The sequence below is a fragment of the Nelumbo lutea genome, chromosome 3 (assembly GCF_056320005.1).
Source record: "Nelumbo lutea isolate HS-2025 chromosome 3, American lotus-T2T, whole genome shotgun sequence".
NCBI lineage: Eukaryota > Viridiplantae > Streptophyta > Magnoliopsida > Proteales > Nelumbonaceae > Nelumbo > Nelumbo lutea.
Window position 1 is genome coordinate 8521190 of NC_142686.1, and position 20898 is coordinate 8542087.

Here is a 20898-nt window from a genome sequence, read left to right on the forward strand (position 1 = left end):
TGGTCATAGAATCAGTGTTCCACGCGGCTGTCCCTCTAGCGTGTTTAAGCAGCTCTCCTGTTTTCCGAGGGACAGGTGTCAATCGTGTGCTTACTCAGCCTCTGCATCCGCATGATCATCCAACACACTTGTCACAGTAACATAGGTGATGGCGTGATGCTTGCAAGTATTGCACATACGTGATCAGATCCATGTGGGTCTCTTATGTCTATAGCAATACAGCGGGACCGAAATCCAGCGTGAGATCTGCTTCAGTCAGAACAAAATCCGTTCGAACACTGTTCGAATAGCCTTGCATCGAGAATATCTCCGTACTTCTAGGAAGATATTCCCAATGCATGCTATGATGGTTGTTCGAATGGATTTTGCTCTGACTGAATCCTGTTATGGTGTTCGCACTTGAACTTGACACCGCCAAGCCGCTGCTATTCACCTAATGGGTCGACCTTAACGACTGTAAAATGGAAAGAAATGGCGGGAACCAGGGAGTGCGAAGATCAACAGGAGCAGGGCGAGGAGTGCTTCTTTGTATGGGATGACGAATCTCAACTCTACTTCCATGCGAGGTTAGCCGGTCTGAAAATTTTGGGCTTATTTCTCCACGTTTCATGATTAGGGTTTTGATAACTCGAAAATTGAATGCAAACCAACCTAGAATTCAGCAATATGTTATATCATGTGTAAGCGAAATCCATTATGGGGATTAGGAAGTCATGTTGTTACCAATATTATTATTCGAATATTATAGTATAACGATTGAGATCAATATTTCACAACAATTCCTTCCCCTAGTTCCCTAGTTTGTCTGAAAACTGAAATTGGTCCCGGGGTGGATTTCGTGACATATTGTTTAATTTGATTATCATTGTTGCAGAGACAGCAATGTTGCAATAAGGGTGAAAATAGATCAAGAACAATGCATGCTCACCTACACGAAATATCACCAAAATTGGATGGCTAAAACGAGGATGGTTTCATGTATATAAGATATAGGAGAAATGATTCGTTTCAGCTAAAGAAATTGCTTATACAAAAGATTCTCATGATTTATAGATCTCTTTTGGAGCAGTTAACGGCCTTTTGCACTATTCAAGTGATGGATAAGGAGGCCATTGCATATGTAGTCGTAGGAAATGTTTAATGAATATTTAAGCGAGGTAGCTTGAAATTTAGATAAGAGAGAGGTAGAGTATTGTGGATTCATGCTAACATCAAAATTAACTGACAAGTTACTAGTTGTCTTTCTTGACATCTTATTTCCATGTAGATTTAAGGGGCGACCTACAATGCTGTTTCTTCTTTGACTCAAGCATGTATTTTTGGTAAAACCACATGGGCATGTTGAAAATAGTTCACTAGAGCTAAAATCTACGGAAAGAAAAAAGCAATAGGAAAGTTTCTTTCTTGCCCATTTTCTTTTTAGTTTTGATTTTGTTAAATTTCTTGGCTTTATCTGCTGCAGTAGTGGATTTTATCATGACCCAAATGCGGGATGGTACTACAGCAGTGGAGATAACCTCTATTACAAATTTGAGAATGGAAATTACGTGCTGTTGGAATCTAACAAGGTAGGAATTGTAATATGTAAATTGGAGATCTTTACTAATTGTATTTGCATGATTTGGTTCTGTAACATGTGTGGATTTCAGGCTGAGGAATCCAGAGATTGCCAAAGTGGAGAGGATGTTTCTCTTTCTAACATACAGTTGCAAGATGAGCCATGTAAGCATATGACACACACACACATATCATCTAAGTTGACAACCAATGGACAGAACATAAAGATGGCCCACCAGCACTTTTGGATTATGTGGTATCAGGCTAGTTAGGATGTACCATTTCTTTTTTTTCCCCTTTTCTGGGAAGGAAGTCTTTGGGGTTTCATGGTATAAAGCATGTTTAGTCTTAGCTTAGATATGTGCTGATTTGCTGATGCCATCCTCATAAAATGGTATCAGTGGGCTGTGTTTACATCTTGTTGTTCCTTCATAAGGAAAATAAAACTTTGAAGTCTTAAAAACGTAGTCAGTTGGATTATTTTGACAATTTGGGTTGGATGATAGGTGTAGAAAATGCCCAAGGTGGTTCCTTCTGATGGCTCATTCACTTTGTACCATTGGTAATGGTAGACCAACATATATAAATTATAACTATCAGTAACATTAGAAATTAGAATGGTGATTTATCACTGGTTCACTTTCCATTTTACCTATAAATAGGCCACACAGAGTGCAATAACAATGATGAGGCTGAAAATCCACCACCAACCTCAGAATGGTATGCAGTCATTAGCTTTCTGCATCTTTATGTCATCAGATTGCTCAGAGTTTATTTTCACTGAAATAATAAATGATTATTTCCAGGTTAGAGGACACACTTATTGAGCTCTATTTGACTGGTTATTCCAAGTCAGCAATCAATGCTGCTGATATGGTGATGCCCTTGGAAGTGTATGATGAGTCTAACTCAAAATTAAGTATGTTATTCTTCATGATTTTTCTTGTTCATCTGCTAAAAATATTTCCATCCATGGGCAAGGATAGGCCTCAGTGACTTTTATCCTTTTCTGCTTCAGGAAATGATGATAGTTATGAAATAGAAGAAGGTGAATGGATCTGTGAAGACCTTCAAAATGCAACTGAGTCTAGTTTTCAAGCCACTGATGAAAGTTAGTTTACTACTAATCTACTAAGCAGTTGATACAGACATTCCTTTGAATTGTTTTATATCTTTATGTTGTTCTTCATACAATGTCAAATTTATTACATATATTTCTCAAATTTTCAAAAGAAACTATTGTTCATATGTATTTACTGATTTATAAGCTGTCTTCTTTATGCTACATAGTGTAAATGTGGAATCTGAACATTCATAGTCTTTCAACAGAATGAATTTCATTCAATGCAATGGAATCATGCTATCCAAATATGAATAGCAGATGGGAAGTATGTACAATACAAACAGCAACAAGCTGACCAGCCATTCTTTAGATGCCAGTAACCTACTTTCACAATGTTATCTCAGGTCTCTGACATCCCCATTCTAAAGATTGCCTTGATGTTCCTGGTTTAGCTAACCTATCAACCATCTCACTGGCACTTCTTGCAATCCATCTGAATAAGCAATTCAGATTTCCTCCCAAGGGTTGAGCTTCCCTAACAGAAATCTGAAAGTCTATGTACTTCTTTTCCTGTGCACAACCAGGAAATTACAACTTGATAGTCTCCTTCAATGATTATGTCCTCCAATTTTTCACTTGTGCAAGCTTTAATCCCTGAATTACTGTCATCAGTTCTGCCCTTAGGGAGTTGCCACTCCCTGCTAAACTATGCAATATATCACCTTTGTCATTCCTAAACGCCCCATCAATACCTTAAACACCAGGGTTACCCAGGTTGCAACCATCAAAATTTAATTTTAGTCGGCTGGCTTTTGGAGGAGTCCAAACTCATAATCGTTCTTTTCCATCAACTTTTCAAAAGGCAATCACTTTGAGGATTAACCATCGAGTCATTGACACACATATTAGATGCCCGCAGTCTTGCACTTTATTTATAGTATGAGATATACTGGATGCCTAAACTTTTAGGGCCATTATCCAATGATGGTCCAGGACATCAGGGGTCTTGGGAGGGGTACATAACATTTGGCATTTCTTCTTTTGCACAAAATGGCTGCTCTAAAACTCAAATCCATGGTATCATGCTTGTCAGATGGAGATTTCCAAAATACTGGATGCATAATCATGATGAATAAAAAAAGATTATTGTAAAAGAATTTAATAAGCCTTTTTTTTTCTATGTGGGGCTTGGGGGGAGGGGTAGAGGGATGCTATTATATTGTTTTCATATGTTTAACTCTTAATCAAGATAAAAAAGGGTGCTTCTTGCATCTGCGAACACAAGACCCTTATATGGGTCTGGGTCCTCCATAACTTGCCAGTGTTCCGTGTTTCAAAGTTGATGATCCATTAGGCAGGCCCCTCTTAAAGCAATGACCATACACAAAATCAGAAAATTGACTATAAAAAAGGATAACGTGTGACAGTCACAGAGAAGTTCTGAAGGCTCCAGATCCATCTAGGTTCCTTTTTCCCTATAAACTAGATTTAGTCCAAAAAAGCCAAAAAAGAGCAATTTATTTTGTTGACTTGGTAATTATACCAAAGCTCTACCTCATGTAACCATTGAAATTTAAAGTATTGATTCTTTGTGCAGATACTCTTTTCCCAACAATTTTGTGTTGAAATGGCAATTACTGAAAACACTAAAAAATGGCATGAATAGAAAGATAAGAATTAGGAATATAAGATATCCTGATTCCTGCATGAAAATATGGGAAAGAAATGGAAATGCCTAGCATTAGAAAGATATACACTTGTTATATCAAGTTCAAGGATTGATATGGTGAAATAATTACCAAAAATAAAAAAGATATGGTGAAGTTGGCAGTTCTCTAATTTATCAAAAAAAAAAAAAAAGGCAGTTCTCTAAGAGTCAGGGAAGGCCAAAGGACTTGGGGAGTAACAAAAGATTTGGGGACTCAATTTTACAGAGGGCAAGACCCTTGGTGGAGTGGATTGGTGAAGCAAGATTGGAAAGTCCTTAAGAGAACAAGGACCCTAACTCATAAAACAACTCCAATAATACTTTCCTAATTGTACTAAAACTACTTAATGTAAAGAAACCAGGTATTAGTAAGGACAATAAATTGTGATTCTACTACAGTAATTACACGAAGTACCATAAATAGTAAGTCCGAAAATTACCATAAATAGTAACTTTATTTAGCTAATACTAGTAAATTTCTATACTGATAAGAAAAAGTAAATTTCTAGAAGAATTAAAACCCTGTTCTTAAATCTTAAGACACCTACAATTAGAAACTCAAAATTACCAATACCCCTAGCATCCAAAAATTATGAAATTGGTGTAGGAAATTAAAAATCTATTTATTTCACCATGGATTCTTTTCTTGCTTCCATATTGGCATTAAGACATCTGCTAAGGAGTTGGCTGATTAAGGATCCATCTAAATGGGCTATTCTTTTTGGAATAATTTATCTCTCTAATGGACAAGGTATTCTTTTTTTTTTTTTTAAATATAAAATGAACAAGATATTCACTCCGCAATAGTTCCACAATCTCTGCTCCCTCCCCTATAGGTCCTTGGAATATCATAATCACCTCTCTCATTTAGATCCATAAAGGCCACTCTTACATCTGAATGACCAAGATTGCCTAGCAGAAATGTAGTAAAGGGGAGGAATCTTGTCAGAAAAGAAATGGCATTACTATATTCTGTGGAAGTAACATTGTCATACACAAGTAAGACTATCAGATTGGAGGGAGAATAAGAATGCAAAAGATGAACATGTAGAGGAGATGTTTACAACAAACTTGGTTTCATGGTCTCTCCCTAGGTGTTACTTGGGTGACTGGGTGGTTTTGGGGGGTTGCCTAATTGGTCAACCCAATAGGTTCACACTTAGGTTTCAAGACAGACAATTAAGTGTCTAAAGATGCTAGGTTGGCACTTTGCATCATCTCAAGATACTTTAATTGGTTGATTCGTTTTATTAAAATAAACATGATGCAACGTTAAATAACTATTAACAACCTATGAACTCATTTTCTGCATCTATTTCTCTTTTATGTTTGATTTTTTTTTTGGAATTTTTATATTCTAAAATCTAAATTAAATCATGTAAACAGATTATGTGAATGTTTTAATTGAAGAAAAATTATATAGAAACTTATTTTAGGGGCTTTTTTTGGTGTGGAAGTGATTGTAATATTCTTTAACTTTTTTGATGTAGTTGCTTTATTGAGTTATTATTATTGCAATGTAATATTTGAAATATTGGAACTAATATATTTAAATGTCTACCTTTTTGTGATTTGATAATTTTCCATGTTTTGGTATGGAAGTTATAGTTGTTTGATGAATTGCTAATTGTTAGTGTAGATAATTGTTGGTTACAAACTTACCATGCAAAATGATAAATCAACTTTGGATTTAGAGGTTTTTTACTTGCAAAATTCATCCCCTAAGCGTGTATAGGCTCTCCCTGGTCATCAAACTTTGCCTCGGCACCTCAAAAACCATGGCGACAAAGAAGTTTATAGGAAAAAAATTTACAATATGATCAAAATAATCCCATAGGTTATGATAAGTAATATTTTTATTTTGCCATGTTTATCTTCCCTTCACAATGGAGAGGTTATACTTTCAGACAAACACACACATATCCAAGTTTCTGTTTGTTATTTCTCTTGAATGGCCTATTACCTGAAAGGTGTGTAGCCACCAATTTAATTATCTGGATTTGATGCTTCCAAAAGCTGCATGTACAATACCTCTAGACTTTTTTCCAACACCTACAAATACATTTGGTTGCTTACAAGGAATTTTGGTACAGGTGCTTCACAGGATGAGGAAAGATGGCGAGCTCAGTATGGTCAAGTCGTACAATCTGGGGAAGATGACTTACCAGATTTCCCTGTGGTAGATTTATGGGACTGGGCAATGGTTAAAGACTCGTTCAAGAAGAAGCATCAGATAGTCAGGCTGGTTGGGAGACTGGTAAAACAGTCCACTAAGCTTCATCCATCTTTGCCTTCTGGTGGCGGTCTTCTGAAAACTGCTGCCATATCTGAAGTACATCTTGATCTGGTACGGGTTGCATCAGGTCCGCCTTTACTCATCTGATGACAACTACATTTACTTCCAATGAAGCAACTGCTAGTCACTACTATCTGTTCATGTTGTTTTGACATACATAACCATATAGGTGTCACCATAAATGGTGGTTTCACAACATACATCGTATATACTATGCGCATGTATATAAGCTTGTAGGCCAAAAGCTCGGCCTGGACTGGGTCTATATTTCAGGCCTGGGGTTGGGGCCTGACTGGGCTGGACTAGGTTAAACCCTTTATACCAGGTGCTAAGCCCTGTCTGGCCAATGATCACCCAACATTTTCTGATTTTTCTTCTGTTCACAGTCATTATAGAGGCTTTACATCATGTATAATCTTTAAGACTTTCAATTTTCTCCTTTTTCTTGCATCTTTTTTGCTGATTTAAAAATATAATATTTACATAGATGCATGCAATTTCTTTTCCCCAGGGGAAGTTTATAGGTTGAGAAGTCCCAATGCAAAATACTTGGCTTCTTTATCAACTTACGATTCTGCCAACCCAACAAAAGATTGGGGCTTTCCTGATCTATTAGTTGACAAGCAAAGTCTCTTGTCTAATCTCAATGGAGGCTCTGAATCTGGGACCACAGATCAAGTTGCTTTTGAAGATTCATCTTCACTGCCAAATCAAATCTCAGTATTGAAGGTAATCTATAGGTTTAGGTGTTAAGGATGTGGATTCAGTTCTGCTTAAGGATTTAAAATTTGGTTTCAAGCTGCATTTCAACCTGGCTCAAAACGTTTTTTTTTTTTTTTTTTGAAATTTGGAATCAAATTGAAATTTCACCGGGGGGAGGGGGGTGCTATATTTTGAACTGGATTTTGTTATTATGATTTATTTTTCTTATTTCCTATTTGTTGGGTAACCTCTAATTACCTATACTTTCCCTTCTCTATTTTGCAATTTGCACTGAAATTAGATTATACTCTCTTCTCTATTTTGCAATATACAATTACATACATACATATGTAAATGGTTTAGATAGTATGTAAAAACACACAAACCATGTGAAACTTTGGAGGAGTTAAACCTGATGGGGACAACATCTCATGATCCAACTATCCAGTTAAATTAAAGCTGCCTTCCAGAAGCAAGAGACCAAAGGACTTTAATTAGTATTAGTCTGCATTTTCTCTAAGATTAATGTAATTCCATTTATGCATCCAAAGAATTCTGAGTTTCCGACTAGTGAATCACTCACATGATATATGCAACGCCAAAACATTGCCATACATTATGCTTATTCCTGGCATGAATTCCCATAATGCTTGGAAGTGTCAAATGGTTCATATCTAGCCATCACATGGTATCAACTTTGTCATGAGGCAAATTGGAGATGATATCTTTTCATTCGTAATCCCAGATCACTTGTTGAGCATTCCTTTTACCTACATTGTGAGATTTGGAGTTTTGGACCAGACCAAAAGGTTGGACCCAGTGATTTAAAAGGCGCGCCTAGGCGCACAGGCGAGGCACATTTTAGGATAGGCGCTTCGCCCAGGTCCTAGGCGCAAAGGTGGCTAGTAGAATTAGGAATGTAATATGTGACATTAGCTACATGATGCAATTGAGAAAAAAAGAGATTGTGGGTTATATATGCTTGAAAATGTTTTATATGATTGATTTCATTTTTAAGTTCTCATTTGAATATGCTTTACATATTATGCTTATGTATTTTAATTTTACATAATAGGTTTTTTAAAACATTTATTTTAAAACTTAAGTTTATATTTTTATTAATATTATGTTTTATAATTTTTTGATTTTTTAGCTTTTTTTTTTTTAATTGTGTGCCTTGCCTCAAAAAGGTGTGCACCTCACCTTGCGCCTTGTGCCTTTCGCTTTTAAAACACTGGTTGGACCACTAGACTTGGGAACCGGTGAACTTTCCAGTTTAAGAATACTGGTTTTCTTTTTCTTTTTCCTTTTCTTTCATAAAACAGTCTGACCTGCTACTGAACCTAGACAATCTGTTGAAAAACATCTGGATTCTAACATCCCAACTGGTTTTTAATGATCAGCCTGAGTCATTGCTTTATTATAAGTAATAAAACGGTAGAGAGACTTGAACCTATGATCTCCTATTTACATGCAATAATGACACCATTTATGTTTGTTTTTGTTTATCTAATATCCATATTGACTGGATATGTACATCTGTTTTGGCAAAAGCATGATTTGTGAGACTTGAACCTGTGCCACTTGTATGAAAACAAGAAGAATGACCACTGGAATATAGCTAATACACATGTTAAAATAACATATTATATAATCATATAGCTGACGTCATGGGTCACTGGGCCAACCTAGTGGCTAGACCATTTGGCCCATAGGCTGTGATTCAGTGGCCTTTCCGTTTTTGAGAATGATCCGAGTCTGACATCATTGCCTTCTCCTGTTGGAATTTCTCTTTTTCATAGAATAAGGGCAAGGCTTACAGGGATAGAGCTGCTGAGAGAAGAGCCTTATATGGTGGTTTTGGAGTGGGCCCAGGCCAAAAGACTTCAGGGTTAGGTGATACGGATACAGAATCACCCTCTTGTTCTGTTGATACAGAAATTGCTGCTTCTGCTGCTGAAGCCTTGAACATGTCATTTGGAGCTGGTAGTTATGCCAGGCGAATTTTAGAAAGCATGGGTTGGAAAGAGGTAAACTATATACTCTTTTTTTTTTTTTTAATTCTTTCCAAGTTTACTGCATAGCTGAAGTAAGACATGTATATGATTGGTAGGAGAGAAATGAAAGACTCATAAAATAGACATGTAGAACTGTGTTCTAATAAGTGTACTTTATGCAATCTGCCTTGTAGATGGCATCTACTATCTACTGACATCATTTACTAAGAGTTTAGATGACACCTACCTGGATGGCTGTTATTATTAATTCAATGACTTTTTCTTAGGAATAGGATAATTGAATTGGCCCATTAAACGACATGTAAAACTTGTATCTATTTGAGATTAATAGAATATCATAATACAGTCATAACTGACATTTTCTGCAACATGCCCAGTATCTTCTAGAGGACCATTTTGTAATCTTTGGGCATCAAGAAATATTAATTGTTTGTTAGGATCATTCAAATTCCAGATTTTATTTATTTATTTTTGTATAGGAAGTTCTCTACAGGCACTAAATGATTAAATAGAATGGATAAACAACTTCTACACCCACATGTGCACTACTGTATCACCCTCTCCCTCCTTTCTCTATTGGGTTGTGATTCAACAGTCTTTTTTTTTTTTTTGGTAAATGATTCCACAGTCAGGTTGGGGGGGGGGACTTTTAGTGTCATGCCAATACAAGGTAGTTGGTTGACGAACATGAAGAAGTTTATTGTTAAATGCTGCATAAAGCATAATGAAATAGTGCTTCCTTTATTTTTTAGCTACATGTGAAACTTATTACCTTTGTATTTTTTTGTCGCTTCTAATGTGCATATAGGGTGAAGCTCTTGGAAACAGTACAAAAGGTTTACTAGAACCATTACAAGCAGTTGGTAACAAAGGGTATGCTGGACTAGGGTGGGATCAAGGCCGGCATAACTTCCTCTGAAACACACGAAACATTGCTCCCATACAAAGGCTTTGTACAAGCTCTTGCTCTGATGAAAGTACGTAATTGTAAACCGAGTTTCTATTTTGTTTTTAATTAACTCATCGCTCTATTGAAATACCTTATACCAATTTTTATTAGTCGTTTCCTTTTTGGTTGATTAACAAGTGCGGATCATCCAAATTTCAGTTTTTTTCCTGATTATTATACAATTCATTCCCTTTTCTTTTTGGTCGAGAATGCGAGTGCGGTGAGAGATGAGCTGCAATGGTGGAGATCCCTTAAATTGCAGAAAGACAAAACCGAACATTTAGTAAGGCTGTGTTTGGTGTTTGCAGTGCAAGTCTATTTGAACTGATGCAAAACTATGGTAGTGCAAATGATTTGTGTGAAAATTCTGATTTATTTTTGTTTTAAATTCTACCTTGATTTGTTTGATCAGTACACATAAAGTAAAATAAGACCTGAAGCAGAATAAAATAAAACCTAAAACAAAATTAAATCAAAATTTGCATTTTCTGCAACCAAATGCAGGCTAAGGTTCAGTTTGGAAGGAGAACAAATATAAATATGTAGACTGCAAAACCTTGTATTTTGTACTGTACATATTTGTATTTGAATCTTTACAAACTGGGCCAACCTAACTTCCACTCCATGTGTTCGTACCTTTGCACAAATATCACCGTTTAAGTTTTCTCCTTTTTGTCTTGGTTTGTTGCTGACTTGCTGTTCAATTTTATTTGCACTGGTGCAAAAACATGATGATACAAATGATGTAAGTGCTAAGTACAAATTTTAGTTTATTTTTGTTCCAGTTTTTACCTTGTTCTCTTTGATTGGACTTGGAGTGCACAAAGTAAAATAAAACTGAAATAAAGGTGAACCAGAATTTCAATTATTTGCAATTGCACTTTCATGCATTTGTATTAATGCAAATGAAATTGTAACGGTTAGTCGCAGTTGCAATTGTTGCAAATCTATTTCGTTTTAATTAAGTGTGGTAAACTCTAATTTTGATGGCCAAAATCTTGGGTCTCTGGACACGATCTGGCATGGGATCCCACATGACTAGCTAAGTTGCTACTTGCTAGTTGTATTTTAGAAGGAAATGGGGTTTCTCTTTCAAATTTTGAAGTGTCATGACTTTTGGAATGTGTAGACTCAAAGCTGTTTTTGGTTTGGCAAAAGGTAGGAGACAAGGTTCAAAATATCGTTCTGTATTGGCTGATATGTATCGTGTCGGAACCTTTTTGATATGCCCCTGCAGCGGGTGTTTTGGGTCGACAAGTGGTTCAGGGGGTATACTGTACCTATGCGAAAAAAAACAGTATCAATACAGGCTGATACGCCTTACCACTTTGAACCTTGATAGGAGATATAAAAAGTTGAGGGGAGGGGGTTCTCAAAGAGTCGGGAAAATCTAGTCTATTGGGCATGAAGTTTGGACAAGCACAGGCCCATCCATACTTTGTGCTGAAATTTAAAGCAACTATAATAGCACAGGCCCATCCATACCTTGTGTTGAAATTTAAAATAATTATAATAGGGGCAGCGAGTGTCTAATATTGGATCACTGTTAAACAAACTTTGATATCCAAATAACTATTTAACCTTAAAAGCTTAAATTGTTAGTAGTGATCCCTAGAGAGATTTTTTCTCTAAAAGATTTACTTTAAAGATAAAATGGTTGTAAGTTTCAAGACAAAATCAAAAGTAAGTTCATAGGCAGGAATGGCCGGGGGAGGTGGAACAAATTTGGGAATCCATGTCCATTACAGTGACAGGGATGGGGCTGTGATTTTCATCCCCACTAGGGTAAGGGGTGGGGATGAAGATGGGGTATGCAAAAATACCATCCCTAAAACCTTTCACGTACTGATATTTATTAAAAATTCTTAAAATGCCCTTTTCACATCCCTTTGACTTTTGTTCCTAAAATACTATCCCTAAAACCTTTCTTCTTTCAGTACTTCTTTATTTGTTCCAAGTGAAAACCCAAGAGCAGAGATGTCGATCTCAGTTCTGGCGAAGAGATCTTAGTTCCAACATCCTCAATTCCGTCGAAAACCTAGGAACTAAGTTCCTGTTTCAAAATAAAACCCAATAAAAATTTAAAGTCTGGAGTGCAACCAATAATGGTGGTACGGGCATCGGATGATCTTTGAAGGGCTAAAAAATTACCAATAAAAGCTATCGACGCAAAATCAGTCCGGTTGGACCATTGCAGAAAATTCTCCCGCACAAACTTATTTTTTCTACTCACTACTCTCACCTAGTGGTATTTGGTTTCACCTAGCAAATGTTAACGTCGATTTTGTGAGTGATCAATACTAGTTTGCATTGGTTGGTTGTAGGGAAGATCTGCCTAGGATGTCTTTTTTGTATTGATTTTATGAACTTCCAACTCTGAAACAAAACAGAAGTCCACTCTTTGCTTGAACACCACCCTCTACATAAGTGATTTCAAAACTGAGTTCTGAAGTCCACTCTTTGCTTGAACACCCTCTACATAAGTGATTTCAGAACTGATTTTTGAAATAGAACTAGTTTGTCTTGGTTGGTTGCAGAGAAGATCTGCCTAGGATGTGTCTTTTTTGTTTTCATTTTATGAACTTCCAACTCTGAAACAGAATCGAGGTCAACTTTTTGTCTTGATTTTGCACTGGAGCATGTTCCTGAACCCCAAATTGTTTCCGCAACACCCTTTACAGATGCTTCCACTTGAACACATCTTGAAGGCTTCATTCTTCACATTAAGGATCTATTGACGCCCATATTTGATGCTCTGTGATCAAAGAAGGGTTAGTCAATTGCCATTGACACACATTACTCACAAAGAAGGATTAGTCAATTGCCAAAAACAGTAGGGGTAGTGTTAGTCAATTTTCAAACAGTAAGGAGACATTTAGTCAATTAACTAAACCATAAGGGTAGTTTAAGAAATTTACCCCTTCATGGGGGCGGGGGGTTGATTGGTCAAACCCCTTTCGTTATCATGATTTTCCCTTGGTTTCAATGGGTTCAAGCTCTTGGTGGTTCTGTTTGTTACATTTATCCTCTCTCTCTCAGCCAATAAGGTTTACAAGATACATGTTTTATCAAATGATTAAAACAACGGAAAAGTACAGACAGACCCAATGCTGATTTCTTTCCACTGCAGAGCTATAAGCATTCAAAATGACAATAACCCACACTATGCACCACCGCCTTGAATTGAAATCAGTTCCGAGTTGACACCTACCCCAACAGTACTTTGGACCTACAAATTCTGACCCTGTGGGCTGAATCGTCATTCTCCCTTAAAACAACTATTATTAACTATAACGTTTTAGACTTAAAACCTCCCTTCTCTCCTAAATAATGAAACTACCCAAAATAGACTAGGACTTTCCCTGCCGGATGATAGTCATTGGACAAGCACCTCCCCTTTTGTTAACGATCTATGAATAACTGTTTGCATATGACATGATGGGCTAGTGATTTTTTTTTTTTAAAACAAAATTTGCCCCTTCAGGTTATATTGATTTTTCTCCATGAGTTTCTAGTGATTTTTTTAATTGAAATTTGCCCCTTCAGGTTATATTAATTTTTCTCCATCAAGTTTCTAGTGATTTTTTTAATCTAAATTTGCCCCTTCAGGTTATATTGATTTTTCTCCATCGAGTTTCTTCTTTCTGAGATACCTATCTCCATATTTTTTCTCGTTAATTTGCCTTCTCTATTAAAGATATAATATAAGAGAATTATCACTTTTTTTTTTTTTTTTTTTTGTAGTTGGGGTTACCTAGCGTTCCTGAAGAGCCAAAGCTATTTTTTTTGTAGTTGGGGTTACCTAGCGTTCCTGAAGAGCCAAAGCTAGATTTACCTAATATTTAGGTGCTTAACTTTTTTTTATTGGAATTTTGATGGTTTTCTTAGATTTATTCGTGTCTTTTGGGGGGGTGTTTTTTTTTTTTTTGGATTTTGAGAGGGGGGAAAGTTGGTCAATAGAATTTTGGTTCCCATTGACCAAGAATCCCATGTTCATTTTTCAGATTTATGTGAGGACTAGGGAAAGTTTATTTTCATGGGTACCACTTACCTGGGTAAGTGATACCCATCTCCTAGGTGGGTGAATAACTTTCCCACCTAGGGGGAAAGTTGCTAATACTTGAATGGGACAAAAATGCCCTTTTTAATAATGGATTTTTATGGCTAAAATGATAATTACCTTGTTTACCTAGGAAATAAAAGAACATGGGTAATGCACTTACCCGGATAAGTGTTTTCCAAGAAAAACTTACCTAGATAATTACATTTACCCAGTTAAATAACTTACCAAAAAGCAAACGGGGCCTTTATTTAAAAGTATATGCTATTGTTTTTTTTTTCTTCAGAAGTGAGATGTTTGAACTTTGAGTGGAGTATGTAGACTGAAGCAAACACTTGACTACCATTAACTGGTTTGTTTTTCTTATTTGGACTGGAGATTGAATGCTTACTCTCAAACGACTTTACTTTTGTGTTAGCAACTGCATATGGTTGACAAATTTGATCCAATATCGATGGCTCTCTTTGAAAGTTTGAAAGGGGTTGAAGGGCAAAATAGTCTTTTCATTAATTCTGTCAAACATAACTGTATATTATTCTAGCAAGGGAGGTTTGTGTAAGTATTTATCCGCAACTTCAAGGGAGGTTTAAGTCTTCTGCCCATTCGCTTATTTACATATGAGAATTACAACTAAATTGTATATTTCTATTTTCTAGTTTATTCGGCCAAAAGACATCCTATTTTAGTAGTATCTCTCCCTATGAAGAATATGAAGAGACAGGAGAGTATAATGCATTTATTATTATTATTATTATTATTATTATTATTATTATTATTATTATTATTATTATTAACTTAGAACCAAGAATAAAGAGTATGCCAAAAAACCAGTCTAATATAATATGGTAAAAGATCAGCCAAATACGTATTTATGCAAAACACATTTTTATTTAATAAGTTTAAAGTAAAATCATTGGCACATATGTGTATGATATATTAAATTTTAAATACATGCACACAATAAATATAAATATATTATAAAAGTTGAAAGTTATATGAAAGTACAAGTTTCCCGTCTCATAGTCATATATTCTTTAAAAATTCAAATTATTTACAAGTTGTACGTTTTCTTAGCCTCCTTGAAATGTTGAGGTGGAACTTGGCGGGCTCAACTCAAGTTGGGATTTTGTAAAAAGTTGAATGGGCCCAGTCCGCAAAGCCTGGGCCCAATGCAGTGTAAAATCTTTGAATCGAGTACCGACTTGTGCAAGTGTAAGATGATGGATTGTGATTGTTTTAGTAAAATCCCATAGCTCAGAGCCATTCTCCGCTAGTTTTATGGTTGACTTGAAAGTCTCTATAGACTTGCATTTGCCATTCATATGTTCGACGAAATGGTTAAGAGAAAAGACGAGATACAAAAATCACAAAACCCATAGTATATTCATTATATTTTCTCCTTTTCACATTTACATAAAATCCCTAGAGGTGGTATATTTAAATATTTAATGGATCATCTGTTAGAACCAAAAAAATGGATTAATAAAAAAAGAAGATAAAATAAAAAGGAAATTGATCTGGAAAGAAAACCCAAATCGACCCAAAAATTTAAAAAATAAAAAATGAAAATGAAAGAAAATTTCTGCGACTTGTATACCATCCATTTCCTTCAGGGGCACTTCACGTTCTTTCCTGGACCTCCATAATAGAAATAGTTTCCCCAAACACTATTAATCCCTCCTTGGATATCATAGCAATTTGGATGATCGGCCAGGACTCGAAGATTTGAGAGAGGAACCAAGCTATTATCCCAATCGACGACCTGCAAATTCCGGAAATAAGAAGCTTTTCCGAATCCTTCTCCGGCGAAGTGACCGCTGCCCATTTGGGTTGCCGTATGCACACCACCTGGTCGACTGTTGACCACTTCTCCTCCAAACTGTACCATGCTTGCATGGTTCTGTAGATGATTAAATAAGAATGATGGCCAGTAGCCAACCAGCAATCCTGATCCAAATTCCAGCCACCAGTTTCCATGCTTTGGATCCTACACACAAGAATTCCGAAACTTATTGGAAAATATTATGTTACAGCGTTTGGTTGCACGTAAAATAGCCATGAAAAATGATCATTTTCCTATTGAAATTCATTTTTCAGAAAAAAAAAGAGAGAAAAAAGCCGGTCAAAGTCGAGCGTACCAACTGGGAGATTGAGAAGAGGAAGAAAAAGAAAAAGCCGGGAGGCCGGCGTCAGCGAACCCCTTCTGTTTGTAAAAGAGGAGAATCTTTCTTATCTTAGAAAAGAAAAGAAAAGGGATGGTAAAAGGGCATTTCAGTAATTTTGAGAAACGGGAAATTGTCACGCGTGCGTCTTGTCCACTCGGTGCATGTTAAGCAAACGTACCGTAGGGGGGACAGAAGGAGCAGGCTGGTGGTAGACTGCTAGCTACAATTATTAAAAAAAAACCAATTTGGGCTTCTCTACGTTAAAGAATCCTGTTCTTGTCGATTCGGGCTTTCTAACGAGATATGCTAGACGGACGGTTCCTATAAACCCCGAGAACTGATCTTCTTTGGACGAATAAAACTCCACAGGTAGGTCAAAGTCAAACTATCCAATCAAGCTTAACTTTAGCTAAGGGATCTCCTACATCGGGTCCACTAAAGGACAATCAACGGTAAATGGGCACCAGCTGATGTGCAAGCATAAGAATAATGCTGTACCTCGGAGTAGCTAATCCTCTCTTGCTGTACATCACGTCAGACAAGTTCAATTAATCAACGTTGTTTCCTCAGAGCTCGCCATTTTACTTTAAAGTCAAAAGACACACAGAGAGGCAAACCACCCAGCCTTACCACACAAAATAACTTTTAAAAAATGAAAAACAACTGTAAAAAGTAAAAACCACCTATTTTTCAGATAAATTTCTTTTTCCCAACACATTATTTCCATTCAACAAACACCGGAATTAAAATTAAAATTTACCTTCCAAACCAACAAACTAATGTCGAATTGGCCACCATTATAAGCCGATATGGGAGAGATTGCAGCTCCAATGGCGATTTTGTTGTTAGTCTGGACAAAGCCAGAACAGAGCAAATTGTAGCATCCAGTGGCTTGATATGCATCACTCTGTAAATATATATTTTTTAAACCAAGGCAAAATTAGCATTTAATCTCATGATCTTAATGGAAAGCAATCCATATTCAATAATACAGACTTACCGTCCAATAGGTAAAGAATCTAGGATAGTTGTCTCCATATAGCTCTGGGCTCACCTGGATTTATAAAAACAATGAAGAGGCATCAAGACTCTTTATATTGAAGAAATCTGGGATTTTCATGGAGAGGTAGTTGAGCAGAAATAACTGGTTTTGAATGAGAACAAGTAGAAGGTTTTAGTAATTGAACCTAAGCTAATTAGTAATTACCTACTCCTTTGGTTTTAAGCTAATTAGTAGTCGAAGTGGTTTACTTGCCTGCCAACCAGCTTCAATGGTGTTGAGATCATCGCCAAATGAACCAGAGATGACCCACATCTGTGACAGACTGAATTCATATTGATTAGCTACGTGGGGCGCCCATACGTTCAAGCTGGCTTTTGCTCCATAATACTGATCTCCCATTACATACCCAACTGCATGCTGTTGTCAATTGGAATTCACTTTGAGTATGAGCACACAAGTTAAAAATAAATAAATAAATAATTATTGAAAGCGATTACATTCAGGAAATTCCACGATTTCTTTATTTTCTTCAATTAAACGTCAAACTTTAGAATTTAATTCTACAGAACAATTCTTCTGATGAAAGTACTGAGCGGAGTAATTAATGGGTAGTTACGTTCAGGAAATCACAGAGTAGTCATTGATGGAAGTTGTTGTTCATTGAAACAAGTGAAACTACTATGCTTCAGAGAAAAAAAAACATGGAAGTTTGGGATTGCTGTAAGCAGATATGAAATTTAATGCTCCATCAGTGAAAGTAAAGAATACCCATCTACCAAAACTTGCTATTTTACTCAGACAGGAAGCTTCTTTTCATGTTTCTAATATTGCCAGTTTTAGTGTCTTTTTTTAATGAAATTATAATAAATTTAATGAAACTTACCCTCCCTGTTTGGTTGCTGGGTAGGAAAGAGTTGAGATTTTGACAGCAGGTTTTTGTCGTATAAGGAAAATTAATTCCCCATCCCCACCCCGCCATAAAAAAAAAAAAAGAAAAAAAAAAGAACAGAAGAGATAAGAAAACTGTTAACTCTGTCAATGTTTTCCCTCCCCCTAAATTCACTTGATCCATTGTATTTGTGCTGTTATGAACCAGAAATGAAGGAGAGGATCAAGGGAGTTGTGGAAAGCTTTTGGCCGACCATAGATTGCAATGCAAAATCTGAAAACGACATTTCTTTCTTTAAAGATCGAAAACGCCATTTTATTGTCCTCTGAATCATCATTTTCTATGGTTGGCAGTTTATAGTCTGTTCAGATATCAAGATACAGTCGTCTTGCCTACTCCCGTTTTCTCTACAATTTCTGGGTGTTTACTCAGCTTTCTGTTTTAATAACTAACCTCGTGGCCAGTGCTTGAGGAGTCGCGTCTCACTGCTCTCCTCACTTTTCTTCCGAATCTCTGAATAGAAGTAGCTCTTAACACATCTTCTTCTCTGGTTCTTCTGATCGGAATGGTTCCTTCTGGACATGATTCGCCAGAAATTGTCCATGACTGGAAGATTTCGGGCACAGAACCTGTTGGACTATGGCCTTTCGGTCTCTCTGGTGGATCCTGCAAAAAGAAGAAACATTTACAACTTCTTGTCTCCTAAATTCCACTCCCAAAGCTCCCAAGTCCAAGACTTCAAAAACCCATTAAAGAGAGAAAAGTGTAAAAGAAAGAAAGTTCAAATTAGTGCTCGAAGAATTCAACTATGAATTACCAATGGTTTTTGTCCTCTAAGCAGCGGATGATCGAAGGCTGGTTGTTGATGTGATAGAACACAGTCTATGAGATCGCCATCAGGGCTCTGCAACAGTAAACAATAATCCATAGAACCAACAAAAAAAAATCAAATCTTTTTAGACGAAACAAACAAGGAAAGAAAGTCCCATCAAGGGAAAAGAATATGAAAGAAAATTTATTCTCGTAGAAATACCTGAATTGTCTTGACAGCAGGCTTATTGATTGCCCCGAGTAGAGCTTTAATCCTCTTCAACTTCTGCAACTCCTCCCCCGGTCGGAAAGTCTGATTTGCCGGAAGCCGCCCATTCACTTCAGATGAAATCGATACCGGGACGACGGGACCAACAGAAGAAGCAATAACGAGAAAACCAACAAACATGGAAATGATTGGGGAAATCCTGCAACAGCTAGTCGCCATGTTAGAGAAATTTCTGTGCCTTGTTTCTTCTGCTACATGTGTTTGTATTTGTATACATTGGCATTGTCTTCTTCTGCGATCAGCAAAACCCCATGAATTCGGAGTTGTTTCCATGGAAACACACCTCCCACCAAGCACACCAAGCTTGCTATCTCACCATTTCCAAGGTTTTTAGAACTCCAAACTCTCTCTTTCTTTCTTTCTGTCTGTCTGTTTGTCTCTCTCCCAAAGTGATCTCTCCCTCAGAGCTCAGAGCTTCAAGTAGGTTGGTTTGGTGTTCTGACACAAGAACCTTCAGGCACGACTTGATTAAAAAAGACCCAAATTGGTGGGGGGGTGGGGGTGGGGGGGGGGGGGGTGTTTAAGAGGTTTTTGGCATGGAAGGATAAATAATGGATTGTGATCGAAAGAGACCCAAATTTTGAGAGCTTGTCGAGTTTCTTTAATCTTGGTTGGAAAAAAGAGAAAAGTAAGAGTTGGAAGAAATTATGGGTTTTCCGGTCTCCGATACAAAGACTGAAGCTTTAGGCTTTTTGTGATATTTTTATAGGGGGTAAATGGACACTGATTTCTGTTATTCTTTGCCTTGGTTACGAAGACAAAGAAGAATTACACTTGATTCTGGGTTTCTAATGTTCTTTGCTTTGGGTGTCCTCTTTCTCACTTCCCCAGATGTTCTTTGTGTCAGGTAATGTGGTAACTGGGTAACAATATAGGTGTGTAAGCAAATTCAAAGATAAAAATTACTAAAAAAATATGGAAAGCCACTCTACTTTCTTTTTTCATGTATACTGTGAAATTTTTTAGTTTGTATTCCGTAAAATTTCAGTATTGGGGAAGGAAGCTATACCGTGCAGAGAATAGATCAGAAACTGGTTGGAATCTATAGGCTGGCCTTACTTACATGATCATGATGGCATGACGAGATGAACAGATTTATCTTCAACAGTGGCCGACAGTTTCTCTGTTTAGATGTTTAGACTTTGAAGTTTTTAGACTGCTTTTAGTCTTTAGGCTCTTAGCTGTTTCTTGGGGACCAGCATTCTTTTGACAGGTTGAATGAATGGTATAACTTTAGGTTGATATCCCAAATCAATGGTGTGGATCAATGGGGGTCGTAGTCTGGTAGAACATGTGTACAAATCCTGCTGCCAGAACCACCACTAAATGGTAAGTACGTACTAAGTGCATACACATACCTGCTTCCTCGATTCCTCTTTGGTCTTTAGT

At 36.7% G+C, this 20898-nt stretch overlaps 2 protein-coding genes across 2 annotated transcripts; one reads left to right on the forward strand and one right to left on the reverse strand.

The window, feature by feature from the left end:
- Positions 1-229: 229 nt before the first annotated feature.
- Positions 230-10446, forward strand: LOC148862745 (D111/G-patch domain-containing protein). The gene is made up of 10 exons (XM_088979195.1): positions 230-566; positions 1463-1568; positions 1650-1722; positions 2220-2277; positions 2364-2476; positions 2576-2668; positions 6422-6691; positions 7136-7353; positions 9129-9356; positions 10153-10446. Exons 1-10 carry the CDS (start codon positions 472-474, stop codon positions 10261-10263), a joined length of 1365 nt encoding a protein of 454 aa, XP_088835321.1. The 5' UTR covers positions 230-471; the 3' UTR covers positions 10264-10446.
- Positions 10447-15709: 5263 nt separating this feature from the next.
- Positions 15710-20179, reverse strand: LOC148862746 (protein neprosin-like). The gene is made up of 7 exons (XM_088974281.1): positions 19444-20179; positions 19228-19314; positions 18864-19076; positions 17774-17938; positions 17519-17572; positions 17279-17425; positions 15710-16340 (listed from the first exon to the last, which is right to left on the reverse strand). The coding sequence occupies exons 1-7, from the start codon at positions 19780-19782 to the stop codon at positions 15963-15965; spliced, it is 1383 nt and encodes a 460-aa protein (XP_088830407.1). The 5' UTR covers positions 19783-20179; the 3' UTR covers positions 15710-15962.
- Positions 20180-20898: the final 719 nt, after the last annotated feature.

What these genes read in the sequence shown, in the direction of transcription:
- LOC148862745 (XM_088979195.1), top strand. Translation starts at nt 472, where the DNA reads ATGGCGGGAACCAGGGAGTGCGAAGATCAACAGGAGCAGGGCGAGGAG. An exon ending in CAACTCTACTTCCATGCGAG is followed by an intron (nt 567 to 1,462) that starts GTTAGCCGGTCT and finishes TATCTGCTGCAG; the next exon opens with TAGTGGATTTTATCATGACC. An exon ending in AAAGCATGGGTTGGAAAGAG is followed by an intron (nt 9,357 to 10,152) that starts GTAAACTATATA and finishes ATGTGCATATAG; the next exon opens with GGTGAAGCTCTTGGAAACAG.
- LOC148862746 (XM_088974281.1), bottom strand. Translation starts at nt 19,782, where the DNA reads ATGGAAACAACTCCGAATTCATGGGGTTTTGCTGATCGCAGAAGAAGA. An exon ending in TTAGAGGACAAAAACCATTG is followed by an intron (nt 19,077 to 19,227) that starts GTAATTCATAGT and finishes TTCTTTTTGCAG; the next exon opens with GATCCACCAGAGAGACCGAA. An exon ending in TTAGTTTGTTGGTTTGGAAG is followed by an intron (nt 16,341 to 17,278) that starts GTAAATTTTAAT and finishes TCTTGTGTGTAG; the next exon opens with GATCCAAAGCATGGAAACTG.